The sequence below is a fragment of the Lactuca sativa genome, chromosome 3 (assembly GCF_002870075.4).
Source record: "Lactuca sativa cultivar Salinas chromosome 3, Lsat_Salinas_v11, whole genome shotgun sequence".
Classification (NCBI taxonomy): domain Eukaryota; kingdom Viridiplantae; phylum Streptophyta; class Magnoliopsida; order Asterales; family Asteraceae; genus Lactuca; species Lactuca sativa.
In genome coordinates this window covers 50,562,176-50,584,728 of record NC_056625.2, presented here as the reverse complement: position 1 = coordinate 50,584,728, position 22,553 = coordinate 50,562,176, and the positions used below count along the sequence as shown (strand labels likewise).

Sequence of the window (22,553 nt, the reverse complement as noted above, 5' to 3'; positions counted from 1 at the left end):
GTCGTGTCGGTTCTGTCGCGAAACTTCGACATGTCATAACTTCTTCGTTATAACTCGGATTTTGGCATTCTTTATATGCACGGAAACCTTGTAACATATACTATAACTTAGTTAAGATTATTCATTCTAAATAATCTTTCATCAAAAATTCATTTTTGACGCATATCGTCTCTAAATTGACTAGCCCTGATCTACGGGCGTTACACATTAAGATGACACCTTATCACGCTTTGTATGGGGAAAAGTGTCGAACGCCATCATGTTGGCTGGAAGCTGAAGAAAAGCAGTTTATGGGACATGAAATAGTCCATGAGACTGCTGATAAGTTGAAAGTGATAAGGGAAAGGATGTTAGCTGCTCAAGATCGACAAAAGAGTTATGCTGACAAGAAAAGACAACTGATATCCTTCGATGTTGGAGATTCGGTTTTACTTAAAGTCTCACCGTGGAAGGGACTTATAAGATTTGGTAAGGGAGGGAAGTTGAGTCCAAGGTTTATTGGACCATTCAAAGTTCTTCAGAAGATCGGGAATCAAGCTTACAAGCTAGAGTTACCGGAAGAACTGGAAGGTATTCATAACACCTTTCATGTGTGTTACTTAAGAAAGTTCATGGGAGATGTGCCTGACATAATTCCGATTTTTGAGTTAAGGTTGGATGAAAACAAGAGGTTGATCGAAGAACCTGAGGCAATCGTTGACCGTAAGACTATGAAGTTACGATGCAAGATGGTCGATTTAGTGCTTGTGCGCTGGAAACATACGAATGGACCAAATCTCACTTGGGAAACGGAGAGTGACATGATGAGTCGCTACCCGCAGTTGTTTGGTGATATGTGATTCCGGGGATGGAATCATCCTAAAGGGGAGAGAATTATAACACTCGTGTTTCTAGCCTATACATTTATATTGATTTGATAGTCTAGGTTAACCTTTGTAACTCATTTTGAAGAAATGAAAAGGAATTATGTGAATATTATGTGAATTATGTGCTTTATGCTTAATTACTAGGGCTTAATTAATTAAGAATAAAAATAAGCATCAAAATTAAAGTGTGAGATAAGCCTGATATCTTTACATAAAGTTTTAGTGGTCGAAACAAGGATTTCGAGGATATAAAGAATACCAAAATCCGAGTTATAACGAAGAAGTTATGACCTGTCGAAGTTTCGCGACAAAACCGGCACGGTGCTGAATGTCGTAAAAAGTGAGTTTTCGCTAAACTACTTTTTAGCCTTAGTAATCTAAACAAAAGTCGTAGTATTCGTTAAACCGAGAAGTTCGATAGAAAGAACGCCCAAATCTGACTTCGTATGAGGAAGTTATGATTTTTCGAAGTTTCAGCGTAGCAGTAGACAGCTAAAAACTCGAATTTTAGATCGAGCGATTTTTAGCCGACACAACCTAAACGAGAATTGAAGGTCTCGTCATTAGGAGCATAACGGTAAAAAGTCTGACGAAAACGGACGTCGGATGAAGAAGTTATGAATTTTTAACGGATTTCCTGTCCCGATCTGTTAAAAATAATAATATAAAATTTAAAGTCAAAATTAGCCGACGAAGTCTAAACAAAAGTTGTAGAGCGCAATTTTAGCTACATGTGCATATAAAGAACGTCAAAAACGGAGCTCGTATGCGAAAGTTATGGATTTTAGAAGTTTTGGCGCGAAAATCGAGAAAATTCGCATAGTCACACTTTGCCACGTCACCCTCGCCTCGGATGCGCCACGTGTCCTGCTGAGTCACCAGGCTGCTGAGTCACTGAAGCTGCTGAGTCATCCGAGCACATGGCCTTATCCGAAGCGGTCCAATCAGCGAGTGCCACCGAGACCTTCACACATGCTGACCACCTGCGAATCAGACACAAGCCTCAGTCCAATCACAGACTGCCAGCGAGCCCTTGCATGCGCAGACCATGTGCGAGCCATGTCCGAGCCACCCCCCTGCGAAGCCTCTCAGCCGTCGGATCAGAAGACTCTCAGCCCTTGAAACAGAACTTCGGACCCTATAAATAGAAGGGTACCTGCGAAGGCTCTCGGTTACTTTTGGAGTTTTGCCATTTTTAGCCCCTCTCTTCATATTTTCTTCATCTTAGAATCCCCCAAAGCCCTAGTATTAATTGTAAAGCCCAGAATACGCCACGAAGTACCCGAGAAGCCTGGAAATTTTATTTTTTCGGTTTCGAAGCCCGACTTTTACAAAGCCCGATTTCTCAATAAAACTCCCGGTTTTATTAGAAACGATCGTTTTATGAAACGAATTGCTGCCCGATTATCATCAAATCAAGTGAGTGTATAGTCACTTTCATTTTACACATAGATATGAAGTATTTACCTTATAATACGTGCTATGTGTAAATATATTAATTGTTTATTTGAGGTGATTGTTGTGTTGATGTTTTATACAAGTTTTAAACTGTATAAATATTTTTATCTACAAATATGTTGGGTAGAACATGGGTAGATTGTGATGTGAGATAAAATAAAATTGATGAGAGGCCTCGATGTGTTTTGAGATCCAGTCATCTAGCAGAGTTTGGATGACGACCACGGACTTTCTAGACAGTCCAGTGGGAAACATTAGCAGGTCCGCAACCTGTAGGTGTTAATGAACTAAGAGTGTTCATTCGTTGTACTCCATCCCCCTCATGGTTGCCTTTAGGACATGTATGGCTGAGGAAACCCCTTAGCAGTAGTGTCCATCCCGATGATATTCTTTAAGCTAGGTCCCTTGTGACAAGTGTTTAGGGACATAAAGTGAGGATAACGGGAACGGGTAATCAGGGTTATTGTTGATTGATGAACTTAGTAAGTTTATTATTATTGTGGGTTGAAAACCCTATATGCTCACCAGGCTCCCAAGCCTGACCCACTCAACTTTTTATGTTACGGGTAGTGGACCTTGAGCATAGTCGGAGGACGATGAGAGATTTTTGGATTATAGGTCAGTAGTTGTAAATAACTGTTGAAAGGCTTATAATGTCTTGTTTATGCTTTTGATCTGTATCGGAACATGACATCCCGAGGTTTTGATATATATATGGAAAACATATACCTTCTTAATGAAGGGTTTTGATAAACTTTTATCATATTTTGTTTGGGGACCAATTCTGCAACATCTTTTAAAAAGATTTCTCTGATTTTATTTTAAAAAGCATAAATTAAATCGGTCTTTTCTGGCCGAGAAATTAGGGGATGTCACACTTTGGGTGTTACAACACTCCCCCACTTAAACTAAACTTCGTCCTCGAAGTTTGCTATGGCCCACCACCTGCGAACTGCCTCTAATATCCCACCAATTATTCCAACACCAACTGCCTACCTTCGCTGGCCTTCCGCTCAGTTATTCTAGCTAACATTAATCCTTATGGATAATCATCTCGGGTCAACCCTGACCCTGATCATTCTAGAAACGCAACTTACTTAATGGACAATCCTTCTGGTACTCATCGAGTACTGCACTGAACCCATAGGGGTTCACTCCTTCTTTCCTTGCGCGATTCCCTTGCCTCCCCAAGGCAATGCTCCATAACCAACTATTTCCTCTGTCACTGTGAAGATCCTATCTTCACCAATCCATTACTCTCGCTACCTCCAGTACAGGTCATTATCGCCAGTATCCACTGGGCAATTCTTTCTACTATAGTTTGGTGTCGAGCACCCCACGATTAACTAACTGAATTCCACCATACGCTGCATACCCGCACTACTACTGACTGGAAATTATGCTATTCCTCGTCTGACTTCCGGATGAACTGAGACCACCCTGGTCCCTACCAACATATCAATATCTGGATTACCGGCTCCCACCGATCACTGACCCAACACAACTACTAGTCGCTCTCAGCGACTTCCGAGGAAACCCCGCCCACCTAATACTGCTCAATCTATTCTGCCATACAGGCACTACAATTTCCTGGGATCCCCGATCCCCTATCTTGACACTAAGGTCCCTACCAGGTCCCACCTGTGCTGTTGAAACTCACGGGCCTCGCCCACGGGTCTCACCCGCCTCTATCCCTCTAGTCCTACTTGTCTAGCCATTCTTGCTCAGGCCTCGCCCACGGGTCTCACCCAACCATACTACTGAGCAACCCTGCTCTCAGGTCTCACCTATACTGCTATTCTCATACGGGACTCGCCCACGGGTCTCACCCAACTATATCCTGGAGCGGCCTCTCCCAAGGTCTCACCTCTCTAGGGATGTACAGGCAACTCCCCATCATTCTCATCCACTACCCATTCCTGATCCCTATCTGATCACTAGGAGATAAGGGACTCACCCCAACTCCGCCAACGAAGCTACTATGGAATGCTACGGCTTGCCCGCAATCTTACATCACCTTCTATCACCATCGGCTAGTGAATGCTACAGCTACCCCGTAGTCTGACAACACTTCCCACCACTGACTGCAAGTGAATGCTACGGCTGCCCCGTAGTCTTACAACACTTTCCACCACTGACTGCTAGTGAATGCTACGGCTGCCCCGTAGTCTTACAACACTTTCCACTTCTGACTGCTAGTGAATGCTACGGCTGCCCCGTAGTTTTACAACACTTTCCACTTCTTAATGCTAGTGCGAAAGCACCCCATGCTATCAGTTCTCAAGATCTTCCTTCTGACTCGCTCGAGCCCTACAGGTGATCCCCCATCCTGAATTCCCAACCACATACTAACCATCACTGGTACACGCACTGGCTGAGGGGGAAGTTTCTCAAGCTCCCAACCCTGAACTTCTCAATCCATCAATGCTGTACCACTTCTTTTTCCTTCTCGGAGGTCGCGCACTCATTCTGGATCTGCATGCCCTTACCTTTGCCCATTCGGAGGATTCTCCCCCACTTTGATCCTGCTTAACCCTTGCTGCTCAATGCTCGAAGAGAAATCCCAATCCTCGCTACCATTCCATAAACAACCTGTTGAGGAACCCCAAGCTTACCATAGCTAGGGATCTAACCAATCCATTTCTAAAATCATACGGCTCCGAATTAGCGAGACATACCAAGTCCCTCCCAGGCATGCTACAGTTACTGCATCCTAAGCAACCTTCCTCAATAGAGCACATCCCTTAACTACCATTCAAATATCCAAGGTATGCAGATGGCATATAACTCGATCATAAGCAAACTGCACAAAAATAAAATACTCATACCGATAATGATGCAGAACCATAACAATATAATCATGCACGAATAAAAGAACTGAAAACGGAAATCGCATACCTGCAATGTATGATGCTGCTCGCGCCTCCAAGGTAGTCATCTGAAAAGCCCTATCTCCTACCGCAGGCGCCTCTGCACGGCCCTGACGGCCATCTATGATCCTCAAAGTTGTAGGGGCAGGTGCCATCACTCGTCCTGCTGAAAACAAACTAGGGCACTGGGCCTTCTTGTGGCCCCGCTGATTGCGGTGAAAACATATCAAGTCTGATCCTTGTGTCGTGGTAGCAGTACAATCCCTGCTAAAATGACCAGTCCGACCGCACTTGAAGCAACCAGACTCACCGCCGCTACCACTCTTGCACGCGCTCCCGTGTGCCCTGCCACACTTCCCGCATGGACTTCGGTCCTGATAATCCCTCGATCTCGAATCCGATCCCTTGGGCCTTTTCCCCGAACTCGCGGCTACCTGAACCTCATCCGACTTCCTCTTCCGGATCTGCTCCAAATCAATTTCCCTCTCCCTGGCCCGAGAAATCATATCTTCTAGTGTCTTACAGCCGGATCTGCTCACGAACTCCCTGATGTCAGCCCTCAACATCTCGTGATATCGGGCCTTCTTCATCTCCTCATCCGCGACATACTGCGGTACAAGAAGAGCCCTCTCCCTGAACTTGGCGGTGATCTCCGCCACAGTCTTAGTGCTCTGCGTCAAATCCTGAAACTCCCGTGCCAACTGCTGCACCTCAATAATTGGGGAAAACACCGCCCTGAACCTGGCCGAGAAATCGCTCCAAGTCATCGCGTCCAACGCGGCATCATCCCCCAGGACATGACCAATCTCCTCCCACCAATCCCTCGCTCTGTCCTTCAGAAGATAGGAAGCGAGTCTGACCTTGTCCTCCTCAGGACACCGGCTCGTACGGAACGCGTTGGCAACATCAGCCAACCATCTGCTGCTAGCGATGGGGTCCCTAGCCCCATGATAATCTGGTGCCCCACAAGCCTTGAACTCTCGAAATGTCAAGGTACGCGCTCCCATCAAAGCCATCATCTCCGTACGGAAAGCTCCTAGCCTTTCATCCAAAATCTCCAATTCTGATCTAGAATACCGCGTGTAACCTCGGCGGATATCAACTCCCTCATTCGCTCCTCGAGCTGCTCGGCCCCTGAACCCGAGCCTGATCCCTCTTCGGCGCCTGATCCGCCCGCTGCTCTCTCTCGCAACGTCACCATGCTGAAAATATACCACAACCACTATCAGAATTCTGATCATTGATGCGAGACCAAACACACCCTACCGGTTCCTGGTCTTGTCTCGGCCTTTCCCGAATCGAGTACAAATCCTTTGCTTTCAGTAGTACGGGCCCATACTACCTTCCACATCTATCCGTACTTTCCTCAGGAATAGCTTCGACTCCACCAGGTCCCTTATCCACTACTACTGCTCCCATCGCTATCTCATCTTAGGCTTACCCTAGGGAAACCTCTGACTCAACTCAAACCAGTCCTCAGCTGCTGAAGGTCTCCTTGTGATGCCAATTAGCCATCACCTGGATACCATCACATGTGACGAGGCTTAGATAATCCTTCAAGTAAAAGACTCGTCCCTACAACGGTTGGACTCAAACAAGAGCTGCGCAATAGGACCAAATCTAGCACTCTGAGATTATTCAACCCTGATCACATCTGAACTAGCATGCAACACAAACTCATAGACTCAGGCATAACCTAAACAGGCTATCCTACTACTGTCTATTCAGCACTATCATGCAGCTCAAAAGCACATATAACAGGTACATAAGGCATCATCCCTAGATCCTTAGTCCTAATCTAGCATTTTGTTCTATTAACTGATAATCATAACATAAACTTGTATGGGTATTTTGGGGTACTTACTTGAGCTCAGTTGATTGCATGCACCACACCTCTTTTCTCTTTTCAAAGTTCTTTTCCTTCTGAATTCTTTTTGCTTTTTTTTTTAAACTGTTTTTCATTCTCAAAATTCTTTTTACAAAACTGTCCTTTCATTTTTTTGAAAACTTTTTATCCGACTCCTTAGTTTAAGTTCAGGCACACCCGAGAGTATGCCCGAATCCCTCAAACCAAGGCTCTGATACCAACTTGTAACATCCCAAAATTCGAGACTACAAATTTCTTTTAATAAAACATTACTTTAAAGCAAAGTCATCATTCCAAAACATAATCAGAGTATTAATTTACAAAATACATGTTCGTTATCAGAGTAAACATTCTCAGGCTATCTAATCTATGGTGTGTGTCATGCGTTCACCCCGAGCTCTTCCCTCCTCTACCGGAAGCACCTGAAACCAAAACTGAAAACCGTAAGCACGAATCTTAGTGAGTTCCCCACCCTACCACATACCATGCGTAACCACATACTGCACACACTGGGCCACGCCCGCTATCCTGGGCTTCGCCCCCTACCTCGGGCCTCGCCCGCTACAACGACCCCGCCGCTCCAGGCCCCGCCTGGCTTTGAGCCCCGCTCGGATACATATCTGTTTCACTTAGGCCTCGCCTGTCACAGGGCCTCGCCCACTAACATATAATAGCACATAAACATATCACATCACATAGGCTAAACACATACTAACAAATCTTGTCCTAAGGCCTCGCCTGTCTCTGGGCCTCGCCCTTGTCCTGCTACTAATGAGTCATGGAACCCGTCCATACTCCTCCTGATAGTGAGGTACGGGCCCAACCCACTCTCACTCTTTCCCTAACTTGGGCCTCGCCCCTGAACTACTGCCAATGAGATGTGGAACACCATCCACACCCTGCTATTGGTGAGTTACGGGACCTCGCCCACACTCACCTCCCTACCAGGCACATACAAGTATCACACAGACAACAAGTATAAACTATCACATAAACCATTCCTTGGGCACCCGCCCGCTATCATTGGACCTCGTCCTGAATAACATACTAGCATACTGTGCCTAGGGCAAACCCCAGGGTCTTGCACTCATAACTACATGGGCCGGCATTATGGTCGTAGACCCATTCACACAAAAGGGAAACTCACCTACACTGGCTGAACTTGCTGATGATCCCACTAGCTGCTACCTGGCAACTCTCTTAACTCCTGCTCCACTCGCTCCCCGAGCTACCAATATCAATGCAACACTGAGTCTAACTGACCCCCGAAAGACAACCAAGTCAACTCTGGTCAAAGTCAAAGTCCTGGTCAAAGTCAACCTTCCAGGTCAACCCTACTCGCCGAGTCACCCTACTGACTCGCCGAGTTCATATGTTCAGAGTCCTTCCATTCGTGACTCGACTCGCCGAGTCAGTCCATGAATCGTCGAGTCTACCGATTTCCGAGTCCTGACCTGTCTAACTCACCGTGTTTCCACTCGACTCACTGATTCGAGTCTCAACTCGAAGGGTTTGGGGGTTTCGCAGCCTTACTCGCCGAGTCCAATACATCCTTCAACAGACTCGCCGAGTTGTTCTTCCTGTTGGGTTTTGAGCAATCTAACACTTCCTAAGTGTGCATGCAACCCTAATAAACCTTGGATCTATGTTTGTCTAATACATGCAAAATAATAATTTTTCCAAGGTTCATAACTTATCTAACATGCCATGGGGAACTTTTAAACATAAAAGATTTAGATGAGATTACATACCTTTTGATGAGATTGATTCCTTGGAGTTTGAGAGCCAAGCACCAATAGTGTGAATGCCTCAAATGGAAATCACAAATCACCACAAACACTTGGAAACCTTTAGAGAGTGTACACACACTTGTAATTTTCGGCCACACACAAGCACACAAACTGGTGGCTATTTCATGCAACATAAGCATGCTTATATAGTGTACATGGTTAGGGTGAAACCCTAATAACCCATGACCTTTCCTTTTCCAAGGATCCATGGGTTAAAAGCTCCATGGATCATCCATGGACTTCCATATAAGCCTAGCCCATTAACAAATGAGTGTTAGCCCACACCATATAAAACCAATAGCCCATAATCTAATTAGTCTTCCTTTTAATCTCTAAATTAATTCATAATTAATTTAAGACTAAGAGTAATTAAATAACATGACTTCATATTAATATATTATAACTTATAATATATTAATAAACATATGTGTATAACTCTCATAAAATTATCCATAAATAGTTCGGCTGAAGTGTAACCCAAATGGACCATGCCGGGTCGGGTCAAGTATATACCAAATAAGTTATGGATTTAGACACCTTATCCAACAGACTCCCACTTGGATAAGTCTAATAACTGTATTTACCTATATAACTTCAGGAACCAACCAGCAATCATAGCTCTCGAAAACTCTGTTGAACTATGAAGCACCATTTTAAGACAAGTGATCATATAATCCTCTGTTCTCATGATATCATCCGGACAAACACATGGAACTATGTCTTGCTTATTGTCTGGCAGTTGTTTCTCGATTTCCGATTTGTTTGACAAAGAACTTTACTGAACACATCAGTTTAGTTCTGACCGGGCCCGGTACATGGGTCAACACAAAATCATCGAGGGGCCCAGATATCGCTTCTATTTCTAGAAGGAACAGATAAACTTCGACTCATATGCTTGTTCTACTACTTGTTGAATTGTACACAAAGGCACGTTTTATAACATCAAGTTACTGATGAGTTTACGTGCAATCAATGCACAACCAACTCATAGGTAACAACTCATATTTCTAGGTTTGAAGACTTATATGATATTATCGTCTCACGATCACTCGAGATATATTCCATGAAGTGATACAAGTGAGCGTGGGTTTATACCAATACTCATAACTTATGAGTACTCATGAACGTTGAAGCAACCATTGCCATGTCTAAACACCTTTAGCCATCTACAATCCCAATTCATGACAATCTTGATTCATATCTACTTCCGACGTATGACCGATTGTGGAGGTTTGAATAAATTAATTATTCTGGAAGTCAAAACATGCAAAACTGAAACAATAGTAAATAATTGACAATGACAGTAACGCTTTACTCATAAATAAATCACAAATTTTATTCATCATCAAATGTCGATTACATTTTACAAGTTTCAGGAAAACTATCTAATCTGTAAAACTAATATCGTCCCTCAGCCCGATGCGCCTCGCATGCTGAAAATGCTTAACCCTCGTTAGTCCCTTTGTAAGGGGATCTGCAGGATTCTCATCTGACGATACCCTCTTTGCCATGAGGAGTCCTTCTTCAATCTTGTGTCTTATGAAGTGATATTTTCTATCAATGTGTCGGGATCTGCCATGATCTCTTGGTTCCTTGGCTAAGGCAACCGCACTATTGCTGTCACAGAAAATCTCCATAGGTTCTTTAATAGCTGGTACAACTCCAAGGTCTCCGATGAATTTCTTCAGCCATATCGCCTCCTTCGCTGCTTCACTCGCTGCTATATACTCTGATTCACAAGTCGAATCAGTCACCGTCTCCTGCTTGGAACTCTTCTAAGAAATTACCCCTCCATTTAAGGTAAAGACCCAGCCCGACTAAGAGCGGAAGTTATCCCTATCAGTCTGAAAACTAGCATCACTATACCCTAATACTCTCAATTCATCACTCCCACCAAGGGTAAGGATCCAATCCTTAGTCCTCCGCAAGTACTTGAGAATGTTCTTTACCGCGGTCCAATGAGCCTTGCCAGGGTTCCCTTGATACCTACTAACCATGCTCAAAGCAAAGGCCACATCAGGGCGGGTACAAGTCATAGCATACATGATCGAGCCAACAGCGGAAGCATACGGTAATTGGTTCATCTCAGCTATCTCTGCCTCTGTACTCGGACTCTGAGTCTTACTCAGTTTGGCATTGCTTTGGATCGGTAAATCTCATTTCTTGGAATTCTGCATGTTGAACGTTTTCAACACCTTATCCAAGTAGGTACTCTGACTAAGTCCAATTAGTCTTTTACTCCTTTCTCTTAATATCCTTATCCCTAGGATATAGGCAGCCTCCCCTAGGTCCTTCATAGCAAAGCACTTCCCAAGCCAGGACTTAACCTCCTGCAAGTTTGGGATGTCATTTCCTATAAGTAGTATGTCATCCACATACAGTACCAAGAAGCTAACTATACTCCCACTAGCTCTGACATACACGCAAGACTCATCTTCACTTCTCAAGAAGCCAAACTCTTTGACCTTCTCATCGAAACAAAGATTCCAGCTACGAGATGCTTGTTTTAATCCATAAATGGATTTCTCAAGCTTGCATACTCTATTAGGGTACTCTGCACTGACAAAACCCTCTGGCTGATTCATGTACACATCCTCAGCCAACTTTCCATTAAGAAAAGCGGTTTTGACATCCATTTGCCATATTTCATAATCATGAAATGCAACAATGGCTAGCATAACCCTAATAGACTTAATCTTTGCTACCGGCGAGAAGGTTTCATCATAATCAATACCTTGAGTCTGAGTAAAACCCTTCGCAACCAGTCGAGCCTTATAAGTATGCACTTTTCCTTCCATGTCGGTCTTCTTTTTGAAGATCCATTTGCACCCGACTGTTTTACAGCCTGGTACATTGTCAACCAAGTTCCAAACTTGATTGTCATACATGGACTATATCTCGCTGTCCATAGCCTCCTTCCATTTAGCAGACTCCGGGCCTGCCATGGCTTCCTTAACACTACTAGGTTCATCCAAATTTACCAGTGTACCATCGCGAATGCACCATTGACGATCAAACCTTCCTATTCCACATGATCAAGCCCTCGGTGCCGTCGAACTCATCATTGAGGTCGAGACCAAAACCCATGTCGGACTCGGAAGTTCTTGACATTTTGTTGGATCCGATGGTAGATCCCGAATGCACCATCTCCAGATAAACGAACCATTTTGGACCGTTACGACAAACTTCCCATACTTTTTGTTTGCCAAATGGTTTACCGTTATTGGTAATTTTGTATTGGTAGCACGCGGCCGATAAAATATTAAAATTGTTGCTATTACTTTTGTGTATATTTTAAGATTGTCAAATATGTCGTTAAATTTCGTGCAAGCCACTCGTAAGTCACACCATTTTGTATTGACCGAATCGTATGTTTGCTCTGTTTCCCTTCCTAATAGCTCATGAAAGTGGTATAGAACACGATTCTAAAAACTTCGACCCGATTGCGCGTTCTCGAGGTCACTGTCTTGTGATATGAAAATCCAAACTTTCGCTAAAGCTTCCTCCTCATCTTCGACTTATTGCATAGTTCTTTTTTTTTTTTTTTTTTTGTTATTTTCCTTTTGGTTTTCCTTCTTCAAGTTGGTTGTTGTGTTTCTTGGACCCGTCCGTCGTCATCGTTGTTGATGTTTATAAGTTGGGATTGAGATAATGAGACTTAAGATGGTTGTGAAGGTTGTGCGGGAAATTGTTGAGGTTGAGAAGATTGGGGTTGAAATTGTTGAGAATGTTGTTGAAAGACTTGAAATTGGGGTTGATTGAGTTCTTGTGGTCATTGTTGTTGGTAGTAATTTGGGTGGTATGAAATATTGATGAATAGAGGTTATTATTGGATTGTGGATATATATCAGTTGCATGTAACTAAGGTTTGTATATGGATGATTTGGAGTTTTTGGGGTGTTTAAAGTGGATGCGTTATTTTGATTTGGATCCATAGGTTGAAGAAAAAATTAGAAAATATAAAGAAGTTTTGTGTTTTTGTAGTGTGAAATATTTAGAAAATATGTGGTATTTATAGTTGTAGTATATGTTTTTAAAATTAAAAAGAAATAGTTTTCTTTTTGGGTCTATCGTACACAACAAAACGGTCATAAAAACGACCATTGCTACCTTCCTTCTTCATGATTTGTCCGTCTTGACTATCCAACTCAGTACTCACACGTCATTTTTTAGACAATCTTAGATAAACCATCTTGGACTATCTGCTTTTATTTCTTTAAACCTCAAATCATTAAATAAAATAATATTTGTTTATCTTTTAATATAATATATTTTATTATCTAAAAATTTCAAATTAGTTTTTTATTTATTGTTTTTAATGTTTAATTTCAGTTTTTAATATTATAAGTTATTAACATAATATATCAAAAATATATAAATATCTTTAATGTTTTTTATGTGTATTATATAATTAAAAAAAATCAGGTTTGCATTTTCCAATATCATTGATAATTTTTTATTTTTTTTATAAATAAAAGATTAAAACTAATTTTTCACATTTATGCTGTGTTGACCTTGGGTTTGAGTTTTTGTATTTTTATTTTTATTTTTTCCCAGGACAGAAGAAAACCTTTTTTACATGATAGAGTTTTTTACCAAACAAGTGTTTTTAAAAAAAGTATTTACCAAATAGGTATAGTTTTAAAAATATTTATCAAATAGGTATAAGTTTATAATTTTATATTATTTTCTTAAATTTCCAGCTTTTATTCTATTTCTTATGTTATTTAATTTATTATTTTTTAATTTTTTGTTATTCATGTCTATCAAATTTATTTACAAATATTTTTTCTTTTATAATATCTTATAGTAATTCGGTAATTTGTTGTCTGAGCATATGATATATTAATATGTTAAGAAATCAACAAACAAAAATGTATAAGAGACATTATTATATAAAAAATTAGACTTCTAAGATGAGAATTGACAATTATATAAACCCACATGTTAAAAGTTAAGCAATTTTATCTTATCAATAGATAATCGTTAGTCCTCCATTATACTTTTATTATGTTTAATTTTATGATTTCAAAAACAAAATGATATCAATTATAATAATATTATAGCATACAACTAAAAATGTATATTGTATTAAACATTAACATTTTTGTTATGATAATCCGTTTAGTTCGTAAATATGATAAAATATATATTCATAAAATGTAATCTCCCTTTCTATTATGTAATTTATTTTATATTTTATTTATTTATTAATTTAAACCGTTCATCATTCTATTATTCAAGAAATGAATTAGAAAAACTCTAATTATTTAACCGTTAATAAGATAATAAAATATGTATTATTAATTTAAGCAATAAAAAACCAATTACTATGCTTCAGAATTAGAATAATAATCAACGAAAATACAAACATGTGTTAGGACTTTGGATATGTTTAACACGCTTTAAACTTCAATTGGAAAAAAAATAAAAATCTTCTTTTTCATGATGTTTATGATTGTTTAGTTGTTCAAGTGAAGTTTTTGACTAAACAAGTATTATTATTTTTTTCAAAAAAAATTATTTTTTTAAACAAATTTGATAAACATTAATAACAAAAAGTTTAAAAAAAATTAAAAAAAAACTATAAATTTTAAAACTACACCTATTTGGTAAATATTTCTGAAACTACACCTATTTGGTAAATAAAATTTTAAAACACACTTATCTAGTCAAAAACTCTCATGCAATGGTTTACTTTGTAGATGAAAATGTGGTATATTTAAAAAAAAAATAACAAAATGGTTTTTATATATAAAATGGTAGGCTGGTTAATGGTTTAAAATTAGCAAAACGTCATATTTTTACTTATAAAACATATTATATATAAAATTATAAAAAAAACTAAATAATAGATAAAATAAAAATATGTTAAAAACAATTAAATAAAATATGAAAGAAAAATATATGATAAAAAATAATTCAATAAGTCTTGTCAAGACAATAAAGATAGTCTAAAATTTTAGGTAAAAGAAATGTGACCCAATAAAAAATAGTCAATTTTAGAATGAATTGTATATGTAGAAAAAAAAAATTATAGAACCATTTTAGTTATATTTTTGTCATTCAAAACCATTTTAGATTCCGATATGTTAATTATTCATAACTATTTTATGATCTATTTTTTAGAAAGTTTTATAAGACCACTCATGCCGTTTTTAATGAACATTTGAATGAAAAAAACATCGTTATATTTTTACTTTAATAAAAACAAATTACCATAAAGTTAACGTAAAAGTAATTAAAGCAAAATCAAACGTATTTTTAATGGACAAAAATAGTGGTTTTTCCTTTTAAATTTTAAACAATCAAAATATTATGTTGTGGGTCTTTTTTCAGTTGTGCGACTTCAACGGTCGTAAGCTTTCTCCCTTCTATGAAATGATTCAGCGGTTGATGAATCGTTTACTTCTTCTTTACCAAATTGCCTAACAAGCAAATTCCTTCTACATCTGTTTATCGATATTGTCTTCAAATCTATCAAAAGTTGTGAATGGACTCCAGAAATAGAGTGATCAATGCAGAGCACAAGTTCTCAGCGACCAAATTGTTCAATTACAGTAAAGGAGACACTGAAGAGCATATGAACAAAGCATTACTCAAGGGAGCTCTTAGCTATTCCCCTTCAAGTACGTTGTCCGTCATAACTTTGTGATTCTAAGTCATTAGATTGCAAATTTTTTCGGAATTTTAAGATTCTAAATTCAATTAGGGTCTCCTTTTCAGAATTCGATTTTAAGTTTAGCGTATTCAGTTTAACGGACATGTTAATTGATGTTTTTGAGTAGTGGCTTTGGTTACTTGTACTTTAGAGTTTATGAAACATTAGATGTTTTATTGTTATTAATCATTTCCCATTGTCATAGAACTCCGTAATCTGTTTGATTTTACAAAGTGATGGTGAACGAATGATTATTTGTTTATGTCAATAATATGCCAAACGGATCGGATCGGATCGGTTGGTTTTCTTTAGCTTTATGTTGTTTATGTCGACATTTTTCATTCAAATTCATGATTGCTTCTTGTTTATTAGTATACATTTTATACCTACAGATAGTACATCAAGAACTACTGAGATTGAAAGCCTTTGTTACTTGAATGAAGCTGAAATTCCCCAGAAGGTTATACGAGACTTATATGTCCCCAATCCCCCTCTTCACTAGCACAAATAACTTTTTGTCCATTGTTGTTTTTTATTGTGGTTAAAATTTTACCTTTGTCTTCTAGTTGCAGGAAACACCATTTAAGTCAACAGGTTTCATAGATACCTTTAAGAAGCTGAAAATGGAACCAGGGAAACAAAAACAAAGGTAAGAGTGTTAGAGTTAGAGCTTCTCATGATTGGAAAGACTAGCTATCACACTTAAAACCCTTCATATAGAGTTTCCTTCTGTCAAACCTTCTTATGCTTAATTTCTCTTATATCTGTAGGGATGCAGGTTTAACATATAAGAGTGTTAGATCTCCACCTCCTAAGAAGCAAAAGCTTGAAGAAGCAAAAACAATACAGGTTGGTCCTTATTTTCTTTACACCTGAAATATAACAATTTATATTTAAGTATATATCAGCTAAGTTTTCTTCTTTTTCTTTTCATGCAGAATCATCAATGGAAAACAAATCTAACAGTTCCCAAAATACCCCTGTTACAGACATTGCTGAGGCCACGACATCTGAAGATTAGTAATTACAAAGAAGTAGAAAAAGAACAGCTGGAGAAAGCTCCAAAATTCAAGGCCAGACCTTTAAACAAGAAGGTATAAAACATTAAAACTTAAACTTTTATAATTAACTTTAACATATATGATATATCCACTTGAAATTCCTGTAGATACTTGAAAGTAAAGGGGAATTGGGGCTATTATGTAATAAAAAACGGCAAGTCACTATACCTCAAGAATTTCATTTTGCAATTGATAAAAGAATTCCACCACGAAGAACAGCCAATAATGTTGATTTGTTTAACAAGGTCTGTGAGAAGAAAGAATATATGTTATTTTCTTTTCTTTTTGTAACTAAAAGACCATTGTTTTGTTCTTTTAACAGATTACATTGTGCTTAAAATCCCACAACAAGAAACTAATTCCAAGAAACACAATACCACGTCCCTTTCATTTCCAAACAGAGGAAAGAGGGGCACAAAAAGAAAGCAAATTTGTGGTCAAAATCCTACACAAGCAAATAGAAGGGTGATGTTGCATCATTAAGTTCTGTTTTCTTTTATAGTATTAAAAGATGTTACACTTTTATTTCATTTTCACCAAACCATGATTTTTGAAAAAATAGGTCATCCAATGTGGTCACAAAATCCAAATCATCAACAACATTCAGTGGTCGTGTGATGAAAGATAGACAAAGAAAGTTGCAGCATCAAACATGAGGTAATTACAAAAGAAAGAATTAGTGTGTAAACAAGATTTTATTTAATACTAGTGAGCTCATACAAGTGAACACCAAAGGTTTTGTGGTCCTTTTTTTTTGTATATCATACAATTAGAAGGTTGCTAAATGTGCAAGGAAGTTATTGCAAGCAAGGAAAGTTTAAAAAGGAAATTAAAAACTAAAAAAATGGATTAAAAAAATCCAAAAGGTAAACTAAAATGAATGAAAAATGGATTAAATACGATAATCTAGATTGTTATGACATTCTTATCATATCATAACATATAAGTAAATATAGACAAAAGACGTATTGGGAAATATAAAGTAAGTTATTAGAATATATATATATATATATATATATATATATATATATATATATATATATATATATATATATATATATATATATATATATATATATATATATATATATATATATATATATATATATATATGGAAAAAATTTGTGGGAGAGTAGTTATTTAGGAGTAGCACACCCCCGTATTTTGCTACGGAAAGTTTTTGTATGTACAATTAACAAAAAATAATTTACTATAGAATTTTTACAAACAGAAAATCTTAAGGGAAAAATACACAAAAATACAACCATTTATCTATCAGCATTCAGAAAAACCTTTATATTTTTTTTATATGCAAAAAAAAAAAAAAAAACGCTTACATTTTCAATTACCTTTCAGATTTACCCATATATATGTTATTTTAAAAGAAGTTACCGGTTGTTTTGTGATATCACATTTATCTTGTTTGTTATTTTTGCTTGAGTAAATGGACGTTAAGTAAATGATGTATTTCTTAGGTTTACCTTAGACAAGAGGCGACGTCACTTATTTTTGTTTTTATGTTAACTAGGGGTGTTAAAAATAACTGGAAAACCGAAAAACCGAGCCGATCCAGCCAACCCGAAACCGAAAAAAACCAAAACTGAAAAAAACCGAAACTGAAAAAACCGGATACCTACGGGTTGGTTTCGGTTTGGATATTTAAATTTTCGCAGAATATCCGAACCGAACCGTATATATATATATATATATATATATATATATATATATATATATATATATATTATTTGTATTTACATCAATAATACCCAAATTGATTCCTTTGAATTGAAGCATTTTCTCGATCATTAAACCGTACATACAATCTAATTAGATTGTATCTTAAATATAAAAAAATTATTGTAGTTTAAATATAATACAGTTTTCATGCTTTGTAGTTTTGATTGATTTCTATTTTTATATTTAATAGATACTCGTGAACCAAACCGTGGTTACCCGTCTTTATCTGGTTCGGTTCGGTTCGGTTCAGTTTTTTTAGCAATTCGGTTCGGTTACGGTTAATGCTAGCAAGGTACCCGCTCAGCTATCATGATTCACAATTTTATTACTATCTGATTTGAACTGTCCCATGAACACCCTAATGTTAACCTAGAAACAAAAAAGATAAATGTCATGTGACACAATCGACAATTTATTTAAAAAACCGGATATTTGGGTTAATGTAAAATGTAACTGAAAATGTAAAAGTTTTTCTGGATATAAACAAAATATAAACGTTTTTCTGAATGTTGGTAGATAAGTGGTTGCATTTTAACATAAAATATACATAAAAACAAAGATACATATAGTTAATTATGTAAAAAAATTAATTTTATAGAAGTAAATTCGTAAAAAGATGTACAAAGAAAGTTGGGAAAATTTTATAAAAATTCTTTGAAATCTGTAATATTGAAAAAAAAAAAAAAAAAAGACATAAACGAAGATGTACAAAAAAAAAAGTTAAAAAAAAAATTAAAAACAAAGTTGCAAAATGAGAAATTTGAAAAAAAAAAGATAAATAAAAGATAAAAAATAAAATAAAATACGTTCATAAAAAAACAAATTTATAAAAATAAAAATAAATTAATGTTGGGCTAAAACTGTAAAAAAAAAATAATAAAGTAAAATTGTAAAAATATGAAGCTAGATAAGTCATGATATCAATAGCGGTTAGTGAGTTTTAACCCACAAAAAGATAAATGGAAGGGATGTATGTAAAATCTCAAAAAAAAAAGACCAAAAAATTCATGTTTAATTTAATAATTATAAAACCATTTGTCTGAAAACATCATATAAACAACTCATATCCAAAACCAATGTATTGATAGTCAAATCATGTCATGATAAAACAACATCAGAGTATAACTCCCAACAATCACATGTGCAGAAATCATGGTGTGATGCGCTGCAATCATGCCGACTCCTTTCCTTTCGAAGAAGTACTTGAAACCAATACTGAAAACCGTAACCACAAAGCTTAGTGATTTTCCCCATCATACCACATAAATACATACTGTCAGGCATATCTGGGTGCCCGACCTACCCTACTGAGCATACCTGGGTGCTCAACCTACCCATGATAAGCATACCGGGGTGCCCAACCTACCCCTGTCAGACACACCAGGGTGTCCGACCTACCCTGTCAGGCATATCTAGGTGTCCGACCTACCCTTCGGTTTATCTCAACCGGTTACGGGGACTGTTTCACCCCTATCACTACCATATAATAACATATCATAAACATATTGTCAGACATATCTGGGTGCCCGACCTACCCTCCGGTTTATCACAACCGATTACGGGGTCTAACTACCCCTCCTACCACTATCACATATAGCATGGCAAATATTATATAAATCACATCAGATAGTGGCAAACAAGACAATTATCACAAAGACAATCATCTCTACTCTATACTTCTACTAGTGGGCCGACATTGGTGCCTTAGACCTACTTCTAATAAAAGGTAACTCACCTCGATAACTGGAAGTAGCTGCAAAAACTCCCGCTCCGGATATCACCCGACTCAAGCCCCTATACATAGAAGATTTCTTTAATTATTCATTTCATACTCATAACCCCTTAAGGGTCAACTTCGGTCAAAGTTCAAGTCAAAGTTAACATTCTGGTCAAAGTCAACGTCCTGGTCAAAGTCAACATTCTGGGTTGACCCAACTCGCCGAGTTCCATAAATTATAAACCCTGAAATCGCGACCCGGCTCGCCGAGTTCTTTCACAACTCGTCGAGTTCCTCCCATCAACAAAATTGGGACACCCCGACCCAACTCGTCGAGTTCTTCAGTCTGTTAAGCCCTTCTTAATGGATTAAGCTCCTTTTCTTCAGATCTAAGCTCCATACTCCACATATACAATGAAATAGTCCTTTTAAGGGTAAAGTTTCCAACTTTACCCGTTAATACCCTACTTAATGGATCTAGCTCAAACCCTAACTCTTTAGGACCTAGATCTTGGTCCACAAGCCATCAATACTCCAAACTAAGGCATATACACTGAGATTTGAACCCTAGATACTTCAGAAATACGTAAAGCTTCTAACTTTCCTTCCATGCATGGCCTTTTGGAGCTTAAAAAGGCCAAAATGACATCCTAAAGCTTACATGGGGCCTCAATGGCCATAAAGTTTGCATCTTTATGCCATGAAAGCCCTCCATGATTCTAGATCTGAAGGTATACTCACTTGGGACGTCCATTTCCCAAGGATCATGCTTCTTGGACCAAAAACTCAATAAAGTGATAATAAGGAGATCTAAGAATTCACTAAGAAATTTTTAGACTTGCTTACCAAAAAATGATGAGAATGAAGTGGTGTCTCTGGATCTAGCTACTAGCTTCTTCTTGAATCCCCAAGCTTCTCCTTCCTTCACAAGCTTCAACACACACAAAACTCACTCAAAATGACTCGCAAGCTCATACAATGCCTTAGGGTTTCGTGATTTAGGTTTTGGGGACTTGGAGGCTGTAAATGAGGCTAGCATGTGGGGATTAAGACACTTAAATAGGGTGCAAAACCCCGAAATTAAGGTTTTACCCCTGCCAGCCTACTCGTCGAGTTGAGGGCTCTCAACTCGTCGAGTAGGTTACTTAAAAGTCGCGTCCCATCTGATCTCTATTCGACGAGTTTAGGGCCTCCAACTCGTCGAGTTTCTAAACAAAAATGAATAAATTATAACTTTAAATACATACTAGGAACCGGGAGTTACAATGGAATTCAAAGTCCGACTCCCCTACAAACAACAAGACAAGTCTCAAACTCAAACCATGATCATCACGCTCAATTTATTTACATCAGAATCTTCATGAAATAAATATAAAATAAAATAAAACGAGTAAAAAATATTAAAATTATTATTCATACTTTCATAATTATTAGACAATAGTGTATCAGAGTATTTATGTATGAATATTGTTGTATGTAACCATAATTCTTGAAATTTCTCCGTATATCTTCTTTTTTTTTTTTTTTTTTTTTTTTTTTTTTTTTTTTTTGTCTTTTTGTGTCTGTAACCCATTTTGATTTAATATATTTTGTCATTTTTTGTTGTATTCTATTATAATTATTATTATTTAAAAATAGTTGATTTGATTTGAGGTCTCTTTAACTTTAATTTTAACTTTCTTTATTTTTTTTTCGCTCGTACTATCATTGTGTTATTTTCATTTTGTCTTGAGTATCTTTGTGTTAAAAAATTTTACAAACAATTGTATGTATGTTTATGTGTGGGTTTTATTTAATGGCTATAAAAATCGCAACAAAATAATAATACTAGATAGTCTGAACGAAAAAATAAAACATAGATAGTCTAAATGAAAAAAGTAACACAAGGATAACCCAAACAAATAATGATAATAATAATATGTATTTATTATAAATATTAAAAACAAAAAAACAAAAAAGACAACAAAAAAACGAATAACAAAAAAAAAAGATTAAAAAAATAACAAAGAAAAAAAAACAAAAAGACAAAGACAAAGAAAAAAAGCAAAAAGACAAAAAGGAAGGGGGGGGGGGGGGGGGGGAGGGGTAGAAAGGGGAATTAAGGGTACATACATAAAACCAATGTTGTAAAACTCGCTACTCGGTACTTGTTCGGCCGACTGTCGAGTACCTAGTACTCGGGTTCAGTAATTCATGTAAAAATATTTTTAAGGAAATTATATATATCAAAATCATAACTTAAAATCATAAGTTGATTAAAATATATAATAAAATTCGATACATGTTAATACACAAAAATTGAAAAACACACAATGATCTCACTTTATGAATAATTATTAAAAAGTTAAGATATATATGTAGTAATAATCACATGTGTACATGTTAAATAAAAAATCATTAAGAATATTATACATATTAATCACCGATCTTGCCGAGTTGTACACCACTACTCGCTTTAGTAAGGGGCCGACTGGGGAGTACTCGGATTTCGTAACTCGCCTCGGTAAGAGGCCGAGTAATCGGCCA

General features: G+C 37.4%; 1 protein-coding gene across 3 annotated transcripts; it reads left to right on the top strand.

Annotated features, from left to right (window-relative positions):
* Positions 1-15,190: 15,190 nt before the first annotated feature.
* On the top strand, positions 15,191-19,002 carry LOC111884399 (protein TPX2). Of its 3 annotated transcripts, XM_042900486.2 has the most exons (9): positions 15,191-15,480; positions 15,905-15,972; positions 16,079-16,161; positions 16,283-16,361; positions 16,451-16,606; positions 16,681-16,818; positions 16,896-17,038; positions 17,136-17,230; positions 18,501-19,002. In XM_042900486.2, exons 1-8 carry the CDS (start codon positions 15,345-15,347, stop codon positions 17,227-17,229), a joined length of 897 nt encoding a protein of 298 aa, XP_042756420.1. In that variant the 5' UTR covers positions 15,191-15,344; the 3' UTR covers position 17,230; positions 18,501-19,002. The 3 variants fall into 3 exon arrangements, with proteins under 3 accessions (XP_042756420.1, XP_042756421.1, XP_023736487.1); XM_042900487.2 differs by lacking the exon at positions 18,501-19,002 and having other exon boundaries at positions 16,896-17,056; positions 17,136-17,568; XM_023880719.3 differs by lacking the exon at positions 18,501-19,002 and having other exon boundaries at positions 17,136-17,566.
* The last annotated feature ends 3,551 nt before the right edge of the window (positions 19,003-22,553 follow it).

Bases quoted from the DNA above. Each gene is read 5' to 3' on its own strand.
- LOC111884399 (XM_042900486.2), top strand. From the start codon at position 15,345: ATGGACTCCAGAAATAGAGTGATCAATGCAGAGCACAAGTTCTCAGCG. The intron at 15,481-15,904 runs GTACGTTGTCCG...TTATACCTACAG, and splicing joins TCTTAGCTATTCCCCTTCAA to ATAGTACATCAAGAACTACT. The intron at 15,973-16,078 runs GTTATACGAGAC...TTTGTCTTCTAG, and splicing joins AAGCTGAAATTCCCCAGAAG to TTGCAGGAAACACCATTTAA.